The sequence below is a fragment of the Moschus berezovskii genome, chromosome 18, assembly GCF_049115385.1.
Source record: "Moschus berezovskii isolate FMDL1 chromosome 18, NW_MosBer_1.0, whole genome shotgun sequence".
Classification (NCBI taxonomy): domain Eukaryota; kingdom Metazoa; phylum Chordata; class Mammalia; order Artiodactyla; family Moschidae; genus Moschus; species Moschus berezovskii.
The window spans coordinates 37,673,761-37,691,133 of NC_142477.1; the positions used below are offsets into that span (position 1 = coordinate 37,673,761).

General features: G+C 43.8%; 1 protein-coding gene across 3 annotated transcripts in view; it reads left to right on the top strand.

Annotated features, from left to right (window-relative positions):
- Positions 1-739: 739 nt before the first annotated feature.
- Positions 740-17,373, top strand: part of TTC23L (tetratricopeptide repeat domain 23 like) — a 56,356-nt gene continuing 39,722 nt past the window's right edge. For 2 of the 3 annotated variants that reach the window (XR_016035231.1, XM_055422193.2), the window contains exons 1-4: positions 740-1,243; positions 2,532-2,606; positions 6,284-6,464; positions 10,049-10,172. Coding sequence is in view for 1 of the 3 variants with exons in the window: in XM_055422193.2 (XP_055278168.2) it covers positions 1,230-1,243; positions 2,532-2,606; positions 6,284-6,464; positions 10,049-10,172 (394 nt within the window). In the remaining 2 variants the exon portion in view is untranslated. Of the gene's footprint in view, positions 1,244-1,272; positions 1,437-2,531; positions 2,607-6,283; positions 6,465-10,048; positions 10,173-17,373 lie in introns of those variants that run through there. The other variant, XR_016035232.1, reaches the window with a different exon arrangement.

Sequence of the window (17,373 nt, forward strand, 5' to 3'; positions counted from 1 at the left end):
TAATAGGCCATCCAGGTTTAAACTTATGGGATATTAAAGCAAACTCACTTAAACAGTTCCTCTAACCTAACTCCAGAAAGGCTATCTTGGCAGTCCTAGAGCAACAGCAATTAAACTTCAACCAAGGAACTGGAAAGAACGAGCACTGAATGTAAACACCACCTGTCAAGTTCTTGGTAAATATTTTCCTTTTCTCTCTACTGAGCTTGCTCGTTTTTGAAAAGGAGAGGACACACCAGTTCCAATTTGACTTGTCATAGGCCCCTAACTCATTGCGAGGTTCATGACAACTCCTTAAACACAAGACTGCTTGAGCCAGTGCCATTTATTTGGGTACTGACCACAACTGCCTTTCACCTGGCAGCTCTAAACGATTGTCTTCACTGTGTGTCTTTCAGGCCACTGAAGGTGGGTAGGATAAGGCTACATGGTGTATAACTTTGCGCTACGTAGTGCTTGCCAAGTGTGCCCTGTACCCTGGAAAATATTCTCTGAACTGCCAATCATTAGCAGAACTAGTGGACCATTTCTTAAGTTACTGACTCCCTACACTCCGCTCCCCGACTCACGTGTAGCGCGAATTTTACCAGAAGAGGCAACACAGACGGTGCCAGCGCCGTCAATAGTTCTGAGGCTTTCCTCCCCGTGCCCCGAGAGGCAGAACACCCGGGGAACCGCGGGGTGCAGGGAGCGCGGGAGGCGCAGGGCGAAGCCGACGGCCTGGGTGCAGCTATTTAAATAAGGTCGTGGAGCCCGAGGCCCCATTCCATCCTTCGATGGGATTTACCGCCTCTTTCCGGGTCTTCATCTCCGAGAGGTAAAGTCAAATTGGGAAAAACAATAGTAGGCGTTTCAGCTGCAGGAGAGGGAAGTGACAGGACGAGGCTCGGGACGCCCTCCTCTCCCCTGAGAGGACCGGAAAGCCTCCGGGGCGGCAACAGCTGTGGTTGGCTGGGGCAGCCCGGGATTCCGCAGGACCGGAAGTGCCCCCGTCGCCATGGCGACAGGCGCGGACGCCGCCCGCCGCCCGCAGCATTCCGTTCCTATGGTAACACCATTGTCTCCAGAGCCAAAACCCCGGCGGCGGAGGCGGAAGGCAGAGCTAGCAGAGCTTCTCGCTTCCGCAAGGCAACCTGTGGTGCCTTGAACGAGGTCCGCAGAGGCCCAGTACACTGAAGCGCCCCGCGGAGACCGAGCAGAGGGTGCCAGGAAGCCTAGTTCCGGGCCTTATGCCCTCCGCCAGGTACCCCGCGACACCTGCCTCTCGGCCGCCCTCGCCCTTTTTTCCGGGCCAGGGCCTCTGCGGCCGGTGCACCGGCCAGGGGGAACCTCCGACGGTGCTTGAAATGTGGTGTTAAGGTTTACGAAGGCGAGACAACTGCAGAAAAGAAGAAACCTATTTGCACTAGAGAGCGGGGCCAGAATTTGGTGTTACAGTTAAGAGCCATGGGAAACCTCACAGGAACAGAATTTAGGAGAATGAGAAGTCAGAACCTCTCCCCCTGGCCACAGTTTATATATATGTATGGGTGTGTGTGTGTGTACAGTTTATATATGTGTGTATGTGTGTGTGTGTGGACCTCTCCCCTTGGCCACAGTTTGTGTTTGTGTGTGTCTGTGTTTGGCTGCACCTGATCTTAGTTGCAGCACCCAGGATCTTCATTGCAGCCTGCGAAATCTAATTCCCTGACCAGGGATTGAACCTGGGCCCTCTGTGTTGGCAGGGTGGAGGCTTAGCCACTGGACCACCAGGGAAGTCACCGGCTACAATTTTGAAAGTAGAAATTAGAAAGACAAATTAGTGAATCTTCCCTTCTAGTCTTTGGATGGAGCCTTAGACAGAGACCTACTCAGGGCTCAGGTGGGAATGAGTGACTTTCTGCAGGGTGAAAGTAGGAGAGACTTGGTGGGTGCTAATGTTCATAAATAATTGCATTCCGTTTGGATTGGATTTAAGCAACAGGGATAGCCATGCAGGTTCAATTTAGAAAATAATATAAATCATTTTTTTCTTTTTTGGCCATCAGTTTTCACTATTTCCTCCATCAGTTAATGACAGCGATCAAAATAGATGCATGTGTTTTAGCTCCTTAACTAGGATCACCTACTAAGTAGTGAGACGTCTCTAGGGACATGAAGAATTAACAAACACACTGTTAGTGTGTTAGTCATGAGAGCTGGTCATCTGCAGAAACAATATCTGACTTGAGTAGGAGATCACAGTTTCTGTGATTCAGGAGATGTAAATGTGTTGGCTTAAGGGGTAAGAAAGGTCAGAGATTTGGGAGGTAATGTGGAGTAAAAATTAAACAATAGAAATTTAACTCAGGGATTTAATTTGGCAAATGTCTTTAGTTTCTGCTTTCCAGGTCCACCATTCTTGAGTGTGTGTGTAGTCTATTTGTGGATTTAGGATGGGTTATATATTTGGGCAGTTTCAGTTTAATGCTAATAGCATCCAACAGAGGGAAAATAGAACAGACTTCTAAGCATTTTCTTCCAAAGCTAACCTCACATGTGATTCTTGGTAGGAAGAAGATGCGCGCCAGCCCCATCCGCATCCCAGCTGTCACCAATGACACTGATTGGGACTTCTGCTTCCATCTGTAAGTGCCACAGACTCTTAGCATCACTTTCCACTGCCCTGAAACACTGGGACCTTCACTTCCTTTAAAATATGAAAAGATTTTATTTTTCAGTGTTTACATTTTATGTTTTTTAAAAGTATGTTCAAATTTAGTAGACTTTTTTAGTAGACTTTTTTATAACATCCTTGGCCTCTACCTGTGAGATGTCAGTAGCTCCCCCCCCCAGTTGTGACAAGCAAAGTTATGTCCTGACATTGCCAAATATCCCCTGGGAGCAATATCACCCTTGGTTGAGAACCATTGCTCTATACCAATGCTATCATGTAGAAATATAATGCTAGCAAAAAATCTAATATTAAATTTTAAGTAGCCATATTAAAAAGTAAAAAGAAACAGGTAAATGTAAATACTATATATGAATATATATAATATTATATAAAATAATGAAATATTTTTCTTCATATTCAGTCTTTGAAATTTGGTGTGTATTTTACACTGCAACAGATCTCAGTTCAGGCCAGCTACATTTCATGTGCTTAACAGCCAAGTGTGCCTAGTGGTTAACATGTTAGTGTAATTCATTCCATACCATCTTATAAAATATTTTAAGGATTATATAACTATAAAAATTGAAGTTAAAAATGTAGAGTTCAGGGATTTTTCTGGTGGTCCAGTGGTTAAGAATCTGCGTTTCAGCGTAGGGGAAATGGGTTCAAACCCTGGTCTGGAAACTAAGATCACACATGCCCTGCAGAGCAACTGAGCCCGCTCATCACAAGTGAAGAGTTTATGCACCAAAATGAAAGATCCTGCATGCTGCAATGAAAAACCTGCATGCTGCAACTAAGACTCAATGCAGCCAGTTCAGTTCAGTTCAGTTCAGAAATAAATAATAAAATAAGTATTTTTTAAAAAAGAAAAAATGTTGAGTGCATAGAAGAGTATCTTGGAAATAGATAATTCATATCTAATTTTACTAGTAAAATCCATATTTATGATGGCAATATATAGAATAAGTTATAGACCGAGCAAGGCAGATCATTCATTTAACTGGACTAATTTTTTTTCTTAATATTTTTGGTCATGCAGCACATGGGATCTTAGTTCCCAGACCAGGAATCAAACCTGCACTCTTTGCATTGGAAGTGTAGAGCCATACCCACTGGACCACCAGGGAAATCCCTGGCCTAATCGTCTTAGCATTCTGACTATCCTTTGAGATATCTGTCTGGTCAGTATTCTCCAGGTATCTTTCTTACCTTTCACAGCAACAAGTTCAAAGCTAGTTCAGGGCTTTGCAATCTCAAGTCATTTATCAAGACTTGAATGTTTCTTCTTCCTTTGAGGCCCTGCTATTAAAGCTTGGGCTTGTTTTTAATATCGAAAGTTAATAATATTTTTGGTGACCCTAATAGATTGAACTTCTGCTCCAGGTGTGTGAAATACGCAGCCTAAGCGAGCTCTTCTGTTGAGGGACTAAGTTTTCTTTCTGTGAGTTTCTTGAGTTGGGCTCTCTTGCCGCAGATTTCCTCTATCATCAGTCTTTTTCAGGCTTCTTGAAGACCTTACACTTCCTTTATCCATTCATTTGTTCATCATTAAACAAGCAGTTATTTTTTCCTACTGTGACCCAGACATCAGGGTTTCTTAGAAACAAATGAGACTCAGTCCCAGCCCAGGTGGATTTTACTTACTAGGAAGCCAAAAAGACTCAGAAACAAAACAAATTTTGAAAAAGACTATAGTGTGTGTGATTCACACTATAGTTGAAGTTGGAGGAAACTTTCGCAAGCCTGTAGAGGGTGTTTGTACTGCTACTCCAGTGCAATATTTCCAGCAGAGGTGACACTCCATTAGGGTCTTGGAGGAGTATGGAATTCACCAGGCAGAGATCAGGCAAGTTTAACTCCTATTTCCCAATTTCATGGCTCCGCCAGGCTTCTCTCCCTTTTCCATTGAGTTTTTGCACGTCATCTGAAAGCACACTTCTGTTTGTGGGCTGAGGGCAGTCCTGCCGGGGCCTGGGCCTGGGCCTAAAGAAATGTTGCTGCCCTATCCACATGGTTTACCCACATGCCTAAATAAATATAGGTTATTTAGAACAGAACTTTGGATGGATATTAACATGTCATTTATTCGAACTTGGTGTAAAAGGTTACATTTGACATTTAGTTTCCTTCTAAATTTTCTCCTTTTTGTGTTCTTACAGTGAGCATTCATTACTTATCTAATTAGTGGAAAAGGAAGATAAAATTTATTTTGAAAACTATGCAGTTGTTGAGCTTTTAAAAGCTATCATGTATACAAAGGTGATTCTTTGGGGGAACTTACTTATAATTAATTAAAATTTATGCTGTTCCTCTTAAGATCTTAGAATTCTATTTCTTCTGGATCACTTTATGATTTTTCTGGTAGAGTTAGGATATGGTTATCTCTTGTTAACATAGGATTCACTCTTTGGACTTTATCACACCAATTCAGTTCAGTTCAGTCGCTCAGTCGTGTCCGACTCTTAGCGACCCCATGAACCACAGCACACCAGGCCTCCCTGTCCATCACTAACTCCCGGAGTTCACTCAAACTCATGTCCATAGAGTCGGTGATGCCATCCAGCCATCTCATTCTCTGTCGTCCCCGTCTCCTCCTACCCCCAATCGCTCCCAGCATCAGAGTCTTTTCCAGTGAGTCAACTCGTCGCATGAGGTGGCCAAAGTATTGGAGTTTCAGCTTTAGCATAAGTCCTTCCAATGAACAGCCAGGATTGATCTCCTCTAGAATGGACTGGTTGGATCTCCTTGCAGTCCAAGGGACTCTCAAGAGTCCCATTCATAATTATGTTTAGCACTGAAATCTGAGATTTACATTGTCTGTGTGTATGCATGTATGTATATGTGTGTATGTGTGTGTAAGCTGGTGGGGTAGGGGTGCCGGGGAAGAGGGAGAAGATTTTTCAACCCACTCAGCTCTTTCTCCAACACATTTTTGGTTTATTTTTTTTTCCCCCTAATAATTGAAAAAGGTCATTTCTCTCCTGAATCTGCACTTGACCCAGTGTGCGTTCCCCTCCCTTCTCCTTGCTGGGACCACATCCTCTTTTGTTAGGGTTTATGTTGAAGGTTTTAAGAAATTTGAAAGAGGACATGTGAAGTTCCAACTTCAAAATGTTAGTTCCCTTTACCTTATTTCACTGTGTCCATTTTTGCCCCTGGTTTCGATCAGAATTTAGAACACTAGGAATCTTGGAGATCTTCCAGTTCAACATCCTGAAGTCACGGAGCTCATAAAATAATAATAGCTAATGTTAAAAGAGCACTTACGATATAGCAGGCACTGTGCTAAGTGATTTATGAGCATTACTTGACTTAATCCCATAACCTCATCAGGTGAGTGTTCATATTGGCTTTATTTTACAGAAAAACAAATTGATAACTCACTTAAGGTCTTATGGTTGGTAAGCCACAGAGTTGCAGCTGAGTGGGTAGTTCAACAAATCTGTTTCGTTTGAACCACTACATTGCTGTTCTGATTCTGGGGTTTGCAGGTGACATGAGTTTGCTACCTGGCTTTATTCTTCAGGTCTGTTTTAAAAATCATATCCCCAGCCCCCAGTTGGGAGGGCTCTGTCCTTCAGTGCCACCTTGTTTGAGATATGCAAAGGTCAAACCTCACTCCATGTCCATCTCTGGTACCCACAGGTCCCAGCAAACCAAGATCCCAGAACATCAGCAAACAGATGAGTCATCTCCCACTAGTGGATCTGAAGAAAGTGAGGAAGACACCAAAGCCAAGGAGAAGGTCGTAGACCATATGTCTCATCCCAGAGAGAAACTGGCCCAATCCCAGAAGAAAATAGCTCAGCTGATTAAGGGGAAAAAGGTAAAATAAAAATTCGCAAGGTTTTCCATTTTCAAATATATATGTCCATGATTAGAGAAACTCTTCCTCAACTTCAGACTGAAGGCCATGAAGTGAAGGAAGGTGTTAATATTTCTTTGTGGAAGAAAACAGAGCAGAGCATAATTGGTAGCCAGCCCACCTTCCTTCCAGTTCCATACATGGGTCACCAAATACTTCCTTGGAGTATTTGTGCTCCTGGCTTTAAACTGAAAATTGATGTTGGGTCTTCCTGTTGCTGTTTGGCTCTTTTAATTAACAAACAGTTTTTGATTTCTCCTGAAAGGTTTCAGGATAATATCTTTTGGGTGACAGGAAGTTCAGGACAGTGAGGCAGGAGACTGAGAACAAGGGTAGCCAAGCGCAGTCTAGGCTCAGGCCTGGCAAGGATATGGTAAGATGCCTGTGGTTACAGTGGAATCCTAAGTAAACCAAAGGACAGGAAGTGGGTGGTAGCAGCAGAGGTCAGGGAGTCCAGGTATCCATTTCCAAGAGCAAAGCCAGGACTCGGGAACTAGGACCTCAGAGCAAGTGTTTAGCAGGAGTGTTCAAAGTCCAGGAACATGAGACAGCCCATCAGTGACCCTCGTGATTAACACACAGGCACCAGCCTGCTCCCAGAGTGTTATTTATCAACGAAGATTTCTTATGCTGACTTACTGACTTCCTAGCCATTCCCAGACAAGGGAAAAAGTGATCTTAAAGTACTTGTGTGAAAGTCTGCAGATGGCTTAGGAAAGGCTGAGAGAGGCACCTCAGAGGACAACAGAAGTTGATACTTCCCTGGATGGATATATCTGTAAATTTATCTATGTAAACTACCCAGAAACTTGGAAAGGACCATCATCCTGACCCATTAGTATTTCATGAGCCTAGGCTAGAATGATCAGTTCTAGAAAGACGAGTACCAACGGCCGTGAAATGCAAGTGTGAGCTTCTAAGACTTGACAGCTCCTTGACCACTTTGGATAATGACAGATTGAGATTGAGGAGTTAAATCTAGCCCACCCCAGTTCTCACCGCCCTGAAGGCCAGGAGGATTGGCAGTGGTGGTGGCAACACTGGGCTGACCTCTGGAGCCCGTATTGGTTGTCTCTGACCCCAGGACAGGAAGTGTGGGGATGGATGAATACACGATGTCCAGAGCCAGGAAAGGACTCAAGGCTTTGGACTCTCATTCTAGGCATTTTTCATGGTGTTATGCTTCCTCCTCGGAATAGAACTTGGTATTTACTGTGCGGTTAGCCCATGAAGAACACTCACATGTTCTGACCAAATGGCTGTTTTTAAAGCATGAGGGGAAACATCCCTCTAACATTGTTTGCTTCTCTGTGTTTGAGCGGAGAGGGATAAAGCTGAGAGGGTCACGGGGTCAGAAGAGAGCAGTCCTTAGACTTCTCTGTGTGTTACCCGGTAAGGGGGTTACAGTCAGATAATGCAGAACAGATCCGGATCCCTTTGATACTGACTCACTCTCCTCTAGACTAATTCTGTAAGGTGAGTGGTATAGATCTCTAAGTAGAAAAGGAAGCTGGGACTCGGGGTGTTCTTGCCCCAAACCTCACAGTCAGTAAATGTCAGAACCAGGATCAAAATGCCAGGCTTCCTAAAGTGCTGTTCCATCTCACCAGGAAATAAATGCCTGCCTTTGTCAATCAGTCCAGGTACCTGGTGACTGTGTATATAAAATTACTGACATCGATGTGTTAAAGATGTAATTCTGTGATTTCTTAAGAGAGCTCTTCCCATCAGGGCCAGGGACTGTTTCCCCACCCCATCCTTATCTTTGCCAGTAAAGAGGTGATTTATTCAGCAAGTACTGAATGAGTGACCTCCTCTGTGCATGAAGCATACAGTAGTGAACTTGAGGAATAAACTGTTCTTGAGGAACATATTTTCTATTTTGGGAGACAGATCATAGACAAAAAATTTTAGTTAATGGAATATCAGAGAGAGGTAAATGCCATGAAGAAAAAAATTAAAATTGGTAATGGGGTACAGTAAGTGATGGGGTGAAAGGCTGTTTTATTAAGGTGACCAAGGAAGGCCTCTCTGAGGTGAACAGAATGAAAATGACACAAGAGGGTAGTGATATGTGAGAGTGTCACAGGCTGGGGAATAGCAGGTGTAAAAGCCCTGAGCTAGAAAGTAGTTCTCTGTATTCAGGAACAGCGGATATATTTAAAAATCCAGATATGCTTATGATCATAAATAATAATAAAAATTAGAAGAAGGAGAAAAAGATGGAGGAGGAGAAGAAAAAGAATGATAAGCTCCTAGCTACTTGGTCACCATTGGTGGGTGCTAGTGAATGAGCTCATTATTTGGAAAGCTGGTAAATTAAGGGAAAGATTAAAGTATATATCCTATCCTTGTGATTTGAACTGTACTGTTGGGTTACCAAGAAATAGATGAGGGGAGACTTCATTTTTATAAAGTTATTCCAGCTAACATATGAAGAAGGAATGATAGAATTAGGATATCATCATTCTATTATCTTTTATAGATTTATTCATGTAGTTTTGCCTTCATCAGCAAGAGATAAGCAGAGATTAGGTGTCTTCTGATGGTAGAACATATGAAGTAGTTTTGCTTGGGTAAGAAAAAAAAGCTAAAGGTAACCAAACTTCTAAATCCAATGACCAATATAAAGGCAGAATGGCGGATGGAAGGACATGTTGAGTGACACCATAAGGATGTAGTCAATCCAATTTCCATCTTTGGGAAACACTATAAGCCAAATAACTCAGTTTCTTCCATAAATAATTTTCAATGAAAAGAATTAGAAATAAAGGTGGAACCCATGGCTTAAAGGAGACTCAGGAGATAGATCTCAGTGTTTGGACAATCAAACTGCAAAATATGAGATAATTATTAGATTTATGGGACTAGGTATTTGATAGCAAGCAATCATTATTAATATTTTGGTGCAATAATGATTTTGTGGTTTTGTTGGTTTGGCCCAAAAAGTTCGTTCGGGTTTTCTCTGAGATGTTACAGAAAAACCCAAACGAACTATCTGGCCTATCCGGTATTTCTAAGTCCATATCTTTAGGAGGTACTTATGAAATATGAGATGACTTAGTATCTTGGATTTGCTTCAGAGCCATAGAGGGAGAGGGTAGGTACATGTGGAGCATAGATATGAAACAAGATTGACCATGAATAGTTACTTGAGGCAGCTAAGTGAGTCATTGTCCATTCTGTTTTTGCATATTGTTAAAATTTTTCACAGTGAGAGGTGAAAATAAGTCCCCCTGGCTGTGATGTAGAAAGTTAACTGTGGGGGGGCAAGGGTGGAGGCAGTAGGAGGGGCTGAGGTCACCCAGGTCATAGGTGAGGGTGGCTTGGCCTGGGTATGCATGGCAGGAATGAAGAGAAGAGCTTAGCTTCAGGACTTAGTAGTCAGGTGGAGCCAACAGGACTTGATGGATTGGCTGTGGGATGGGAAGCGGGGAGGAGGGAAAAAGATGACAGTGGATGCAGTCCTGCATTCCAGTGATGAGATGCAGGCTGGAGATTTTCCTCCTTTCCAGAAAGCATGATGACTTGCTTGCTCTCTGCAGAACATTGAAGCAAATAAGGAGCTGATTCGCTGTGTCATCCTTTCTCGGATTATTTTTGGGGAAGAACACTGGAAATGTGCACAGGCTTTGGCCACCCTGGCTTATGGCTACCTGACACTGAGAGGTACTGTTTCCCAGTTGGGTGTGGATGGGTGAGCCATGCTGAGCACACACCGCTGCAGTGGGGTGGGGATGACCAGGGGAAGATCCATCCTGTCCCTAACACACAGCTTGTCAAGAGAAGGGAAAGCCCCTGGGTGAGGCAGGCAGTAGGATGGGGGTCTTAGAGATAAAGATATAATGAGAGAAAGAAGGCAGAGGACAGAAGACTGAAGGGCAAAAGGGGTAGAGGAAGCGGAGCCAGTGAGGAGATAGAAGAATCAGGAAGGGCCAACTCAGGGAAACCAAGGAAGGAGAAAGCATTTCAAAAGAAGCACAGTGTGGTTTCAGCAGGTTCTGATGGCAGAGAGAAGTCAAATGGGGTGAAGGCTGAAGAGAGACCCATGGATTTGTCAATCAACAAGTCATTGACAGTTGGTTTGGCACCAACAAGTAAACTCCTTGGGCCCTGGGAGAGCCCAGATTCAGGAAGACAATTTAGGAAACTGTTGCTGAAATTCTGACTGGAGGTGAGGGCAACTTGAAACTAAGAGGAAGGTACCAGAAGCATTTGAGGGGGATGTTTGTCTGAACCGAGGGAAGGCAGACGCAGCCCCCCTTTCTTCGGAAAGATTACTGAGTGGGTCTGTGGAAGGAGGATGGGCTTCATCTTCTGAAGTCAACACTTTCTATGCAGCCCCAGTAGACCTTGAGTTTTGCTTTTCCAGTTAGATTCCAAGCTGACTCAAGACGGGCAAACAGGTCATGTCACAAAAGACGCTGTGAGCACTGCCCTCTTCCCTGACTCGCAGTTCTTCCCGCCACATGAATGGGCAACCACATGTGAGTCATAGGTTGGAGGGGAAAAAAGCTTTCCTGTAAAGGAAGGTCTTCTTGTGTGTTTGTTTTTTCTTGATGGGAAAAGCAACTTCCTGGTTAAGTGCCCACATAATATAATAGTGCTCAACCTTGCACCCAGACTTTCTGAAGCCTAGCCTAGAATTTTTCTAGGTTATGATAGTGACCTTTCCTTGAGAATAGCCCAGGGTCTTTTATTTCAGGTATAGGCTCTACCCAATTTCTTCACTTTAACTCTTTTAAAAAGTCTGTGGTCCTTCCTGCAAATAAAATAACAAAAGCTTTGAAAAGTCACAAACCTTCAAGAGGAATGAAGTGCTTGCTGAGTTCCACTTAGTTTTGTTGTCATTAATTCTGCAACTGCTTTAAAATGGACAGAATTTATGAGCCAGGCTTCCATGTAGGCAGGACATATGCATCTGTGTGTGCTCAGGCCTTGCTGCACATGTCCGTGTTTTATGGCCAGCAGACCTGCCTGCCTCATTTCCCTGGGAGCCTTTTCCAGTACTGGGGGAAGGGCTTCAAGCCAGAAGACTGATTTCTCTCAACAAACAGTCTTGCAGTATTTAATGAGACATTTGTATATGGGAGATGCTGTGAAGAGGACTCTGGAAACTATACGGTACAGAAGGCACAGTGTTGGCCTTTAGAGAATTTACAACCTCATGTAGAAGGTGAGCTACACATGGACAACTATGATAAGAAGGCACCAGAAGGCAGATGCTATGTGACTGGTTTAAATGCAGGGCTTTGGGGATGCTTTTGTTGTTCAGTTGCTAAATTTTGTCCGACTCTTTCTGACGCTATGGACTGTAGCCTGCCAGGCCTCCCTGTCCTTCACTATCTTCCAGAGCTTGCTCAAACTCATGTTCCTTGAGTCAGTGATGCCATCCAACCGTCTCATCCTCTGTCATCCCCTTCTCCTGCCTTCAATCTTTCCCAGCATCAGGGTCTTTTCCAGTGAGTCAGCGTTTCACATCAGGTGGCCAAAGGATTGGAGCTTCAGCATCAGTCCTTCCAGTGAATATCAGGACTGATTTTCTTTAGGATTGACCGGTTTGATTTCCTTGCTGTCCAAGGGACCTTCAAGACTCTTCTCTAGCACCATAGTTCGAAAGCGTCAGTTCTTTAGCACTCGGTCTTCTTTATGGTCCAACTCTCACATCTGAATATGATTGCTGAGAAAACCATGGCTTTGACTAGATGGACCTTGGGGTCGCTGGGTGAAATCATTTCTTGCTGAAGGTAGTAAGTGATAGATTCAGGAACAGGTGCCGTTCAAGAAGGTCCTTTGAAAAATGTCTAGGGTTGGGTGGGCAGAGGAAGGGGTGGACATTTCTGATGAATAACAAAGCCTGGGCAGAGGCCTGGAGGTGGGAAGGTGCGCTGTATGTTTAGAGCGCAATCAGCAGCCTGGCTGGCTACACTGAGGACTGCTCAGATGAGCCTGGAAAGGGAACCTGGGGGCAGCCTGAGGAACTAGTCCTTTGTTTGGTAAACAAGGAGGACTAGTAGAGATTTTCTAGCACGTGGAGAATAAATCAAAGTGGGCTTGTGAAAAGGTCAGTTTAGCAATGACAACTGGAGTGGAAGCCGCCTCATCTAGCTGTTTACACCTAGGTGTAAACTCAGGCTGATGACAGGGCCACAAGTGAGAAGGTAAGGATTTGAGAGTCTGTGATGCACAGATCCCTTTACCTTTGGAGCCAGAAATCCCACTTCTGGGACTCCTTCCTGAATCGGCAGTTATAACCTGGATAAGACAGTACTGCTGAGATGATTTTTTGCAACATTGTTTATGATAGTAAAAGACTGGAAATAACCAAGTGTACTCATGAAGCACTAATATGCACAATGCGGGTATGCAGTCTTAGAAAGGGCATGAGGAAGTTCTGTCTACAACCAGGGAAATATCTCCTGGATACATCTTTAGGTGACAGAGAATGCACCTTGCAGGTGGGTGTTTGTAACCTGCCTCTTTCTGGGTGAGAAGGACGGGAGAGAAATGAGAATATGTGCTTATATTCATATAAAGAAATACTGAAGGAAACACATGAAAGAAAAGTTACCTAGAGGTTGCTTGTGGTAAAAGTGGATAAAATTGGAAGTGGGATCTCTCAACAGTTACCTTTGCATAAAATTTTGACTTTTGAACCATGGGTATGTACTGCCTATTCCAAAAAGACTGTGAAGGAAGAATTGGCAAGACATGGCACTGGATTTGGGGTTGAGGAAAAGTGAGGCCCCAAAATGACCATGAAGTTTCAGGACTCTCAAGGTGCCACTGTCAGAGACAAGGAGATCAGGAAAGAAAGTGGAGTGGAAGAGGAAATGTGGATCTGGTTTTTGATATACTGATTTTGAGTTGCAATAGCAAAAGCCACGAGTATATTTTACCTAGGTCCTGGAAAACTGGGACCAGAACTTGGGAAGAAAGGAAGGGAATCATAAGCATGGAGGAATATTTGAGACCAGAAGTAGGGAGGGGCAATGGAAAGTTATAAGCGTGAAGGCCAAGGTTGAAGTTATAGGAGTTGATAAAACTTCTGGGAGGAAAGAGAGAAGAAAAGGAAGAAGTGAAAAGACAGACCCTTGGAGAATTGACAAATTTATGGGAGGGAACAGGGGACCCTGGCAGAGTGAGCAATGAGTCAGAGAAGGTTTATCAAGGAGAATCAGGTTAGTGCAGTGCCTGGGAAGCCAAGAGGAGAAGCCAGCAGCCAGTGTATCTAATGCTGCCATGAGATGGGGATGCAAGAAACCGTGACCACACTGATTCAGTAGGACACCTTTGGGGACCTCACAAGAACCTGCAGAAGGGTTGGAGCAGAAGCCAGATCCCAGGAATGAGGGGAAGGCACAGGGGCCAGCAGTCTACATTATGTATGTCACGTCCTGCATAGTGAGAGGGATGTGGGGAAATAGAGGGTAGTTAGGGAAGGCAGAAAAGTCACATGAAATTTATAAGAGGAGGAGACCTGGGCAGATTTCTGGCACTGAGGAAGGAGCCAGATAGAGAGTTTGAGCGTTTTAAAAATAGAGCAATGGATGCGATGGGTCCATGAGTCAAAAACGAGAGAACACAAGGCCTTTGCAAAGCAGAGTATAAAAGGCTGTGGGCTGGTGAAATAGAGTAAGGGGACACTAGAAGTGGAACTCTGTCACCAGCTGATCTGATGAGAACCGTCCTGAGGCTAGGACTTCCGTGGTTGAGAGAAGAGCAGGTGGAGAACAACAGCGTGGCCAGTCACCTTGCTACTGCTGTTTCTGAGTGTTTAAGAGGAAATAGTAATATGGACAGGCAGTTTCCTGAGGCTTTTCCTATTTTTAATGAAGCAATGAATTAATCTGTTGGCCTGTTCTTACTGGGACCTTTCCAAGTATCTGGGGCTCTATTATAAGTTCTGCAAAACACCAAAAAAGAAGTATAAGTCATGAACCCTACCTTCTCTGTCAAGTTGGTTTAAAAAAAAAAAGAAAAAACTGGTACAGGAACAAAAAGGAATGATAAAAAACCCAGATGATCAGACCTTCAGGAAGCCTGATACCTGTCTGAAGTGAGTGTGCATTTGAGAAGGCAGTCTTTTATAGAGATGCTGTAAGCAGCTTTATGAAGAATGTCCAGAGTATGTAAGGACAAGTATAATAAATTGCTTAAGAGGTACGGACCCTGGTAGTAATGATAATAATGGCTAATATTTATTTAAACTCATTTCCCACCAGTGTGCCAGGCACTGTTTAGTCCTTTTTCATGAATTAAATTAATCCTTGCAACAACAAGTCTAGGAGATATTTTCATTGCTGTCTTATAGATGAATAGACTAAAGTACAGGTAGATTAACTCATTTAGGTAGTGGCTAAGCTGATTTCTGTACTTGGAAGTCTGGCCCTAGACCCTGCTTTCTTAATCAGTACCGTGAGAACTTCCTAAATATAGGTGATGTTCTAAGGTGACTAAGGCTGAGGAGCTCTGAGCAGATTGTCTGTGGCCTGAGTCAGAGTAACAGACATCAGTGGTGGAATCTTACCCCAAATTAAAGAGAAATGACTGACACATTGGGTGAACAATCTCCGGACTCCTTTCCCAGTTTATCAGTCCGTGCTTGTGATTTCTGAGTCTCAGGCTTCAGAAGCAGGTCTCGCTGCTGCCCTAATTTTCACTTCTGTAGTTGCTGCATTCTTGGTGCAGGGAGGAGGCTGGTGTCCTTGGCTTGGGAAAACAAGTAAAGGAAACTGACTTGGTCTCAGATCAGACGTTGGAACTGGGGAGTTGGGACTCGGAGTTGGGGAACAAGATCATTGATCTGTGAGGGTACTCTGGAGAGAGAGGAAATGAATCTTACATGTACACATATATGCAGATGCTATTTTTCCACAAAAGAGGGTGTTCTTGTAATTACTAAAAAGCAAATTCTTTTTAAAGCATTAGATTCTGATTCATCATATTTTTTGTCATCCTGAATTTTCTCATGTAGGGAATGTTATAAAAATATTATCACAGAGTGACATTTTAAAAATTTATGTTATTTATTTGGCTGCATTGTGTCTTAGCCGTGACACATGGGATCTTTGTTGCATCATTCAGGATCTTTCATTGTTGTTCAAGGATTCTCTAGTCATGGCGCTGGGCTCCAGTAGTTGCATTGTGTGGTCTTAGTTGATCCACGCATGTGGGATCTTAGTTTCCTGACCAGGGATTGAACCCATGTCCCCTGCATTGCAAGGTGGATCCTTAACTGCTAGACTACCAGGGAAGTCCCAGAGTGAGATTTAAAAAAAAAAAAACAAAGGGCTTTTTTCATACTTGGAAACTTTAGAAAACATTTATCTGAAGCTGTGGTCTCTAAACTCTTGAGAATTAGCTTCCTTAGCACTAAAAGAGTTTTGTGCATTCTCCATAAATATGTATTTATTATAAACTATGTACAATGGTATTAAATATTATGTAATATTATAAATATCCATTAGAATGGAAAACAACAAATACATTTTTTAAAAAAAAGAGAAGTTTTTATCCCCTCCTACACACCCTAATGGCAGCTTGCATACCCCGAGGGGTATATACATCCCTCTTTAGAGACCAGAGTGCATTCTGGGAAGGGTAAAGGAGTCATTTTTCTTTAGGGCTGAACTTTCAAGTTTGATGAGCTGTTTAGTTCAGTTTACTTAAGGCCCACTGGTCTTGAGCTGTGCTTTTTCATCAGAAGAACCACAATGCACTGAAGGGGGAGATAAGAAACTATATAATTAACTAGCTGATGCGTTCAGAGAAAGTGTTCCTCTTGGGGTTTTCACAAGTAGCGCTGGGCCCCCAGGGCTGGGGTGTGGGGCTGAGGGGGAGACTTGGAAAGCCTCAGAACGACTTTAGGATTTGTTTCTCATTTAGGAGCCCAGGAGCAGTGTTGTGCCGATCCGCAAGTGGTTTTCGGTGGCTCATCCAGTTTCACTTTTCTCCTTCCTCTACACCCAGGGAAGCATCTAAATGTGGTTCCTGCTCTCCTTATTGACACACTCCCAAGGGCCCAGCTGGTCACGGAAAGTAACCTGTTTGATTAAAAAGACTGTCAGTTTCCTAGTTTGTTGTCATGGTCTGATTCCCTGGCAGAGTTTTCTGTTGCTGCTGACTTCTTAGGACCTGTAAAGACTCCCTGTCACCCTGCAGATCAAGTCCAACCTCCTCATCTTGGCATCTAAGACTCTATTTTCCCCATCCGATTCATATCTTCCGTGTCTTTCGATTTAAATCTCCCTTTAGTCAGACTGGTCTTCTCACAGCCTTCCCTAATATTCTAGCACATGTGTACACACCCATACACACACACACACACACACATACACACACACACACGTTCTGTCTTCGTGGCCTCAGGCTGTTTCTTCCTAGTGGAATGCTATGCTATGCTAAGTCACTTCAGTCGTGTCCGACTCTGTGTGACCCCATAGACGGAAGCCCACCAGGCTCCCCCGTCCCTGGGATTCTCCAGGCAAGAACACTGGAGTGGGTTGCCATTTCCTTCTCCAATGTGTGAAAGTGAAAAGTGAAAGTGAAGTCGCCCAGTCGTGTCCGACCCATAGCGACCCCACGGACTTCAGCCTACCAGGCTCCTCCATCCATGGGATTTTCTAGGCAAGAGTACTGGAGTGGCTTGCCATTGCCTTCTCCGTCCTAGTGGAAACCCTTTCTCATTCTTCTCCATCAGTCAGAACCTACCTACTCTTTAGGAAGGAGAAGAGTCCCACTTCCTGCATAAAGACTTTACTAACTCACTGTTTCTCTAGGTGTGGTCCTTAGACAGTCTATATCAGTGTCACCTAAGATAGCTGGTGTAAATCTGAACCCTTAGAACTTGTGAGCCATAACTACTGGA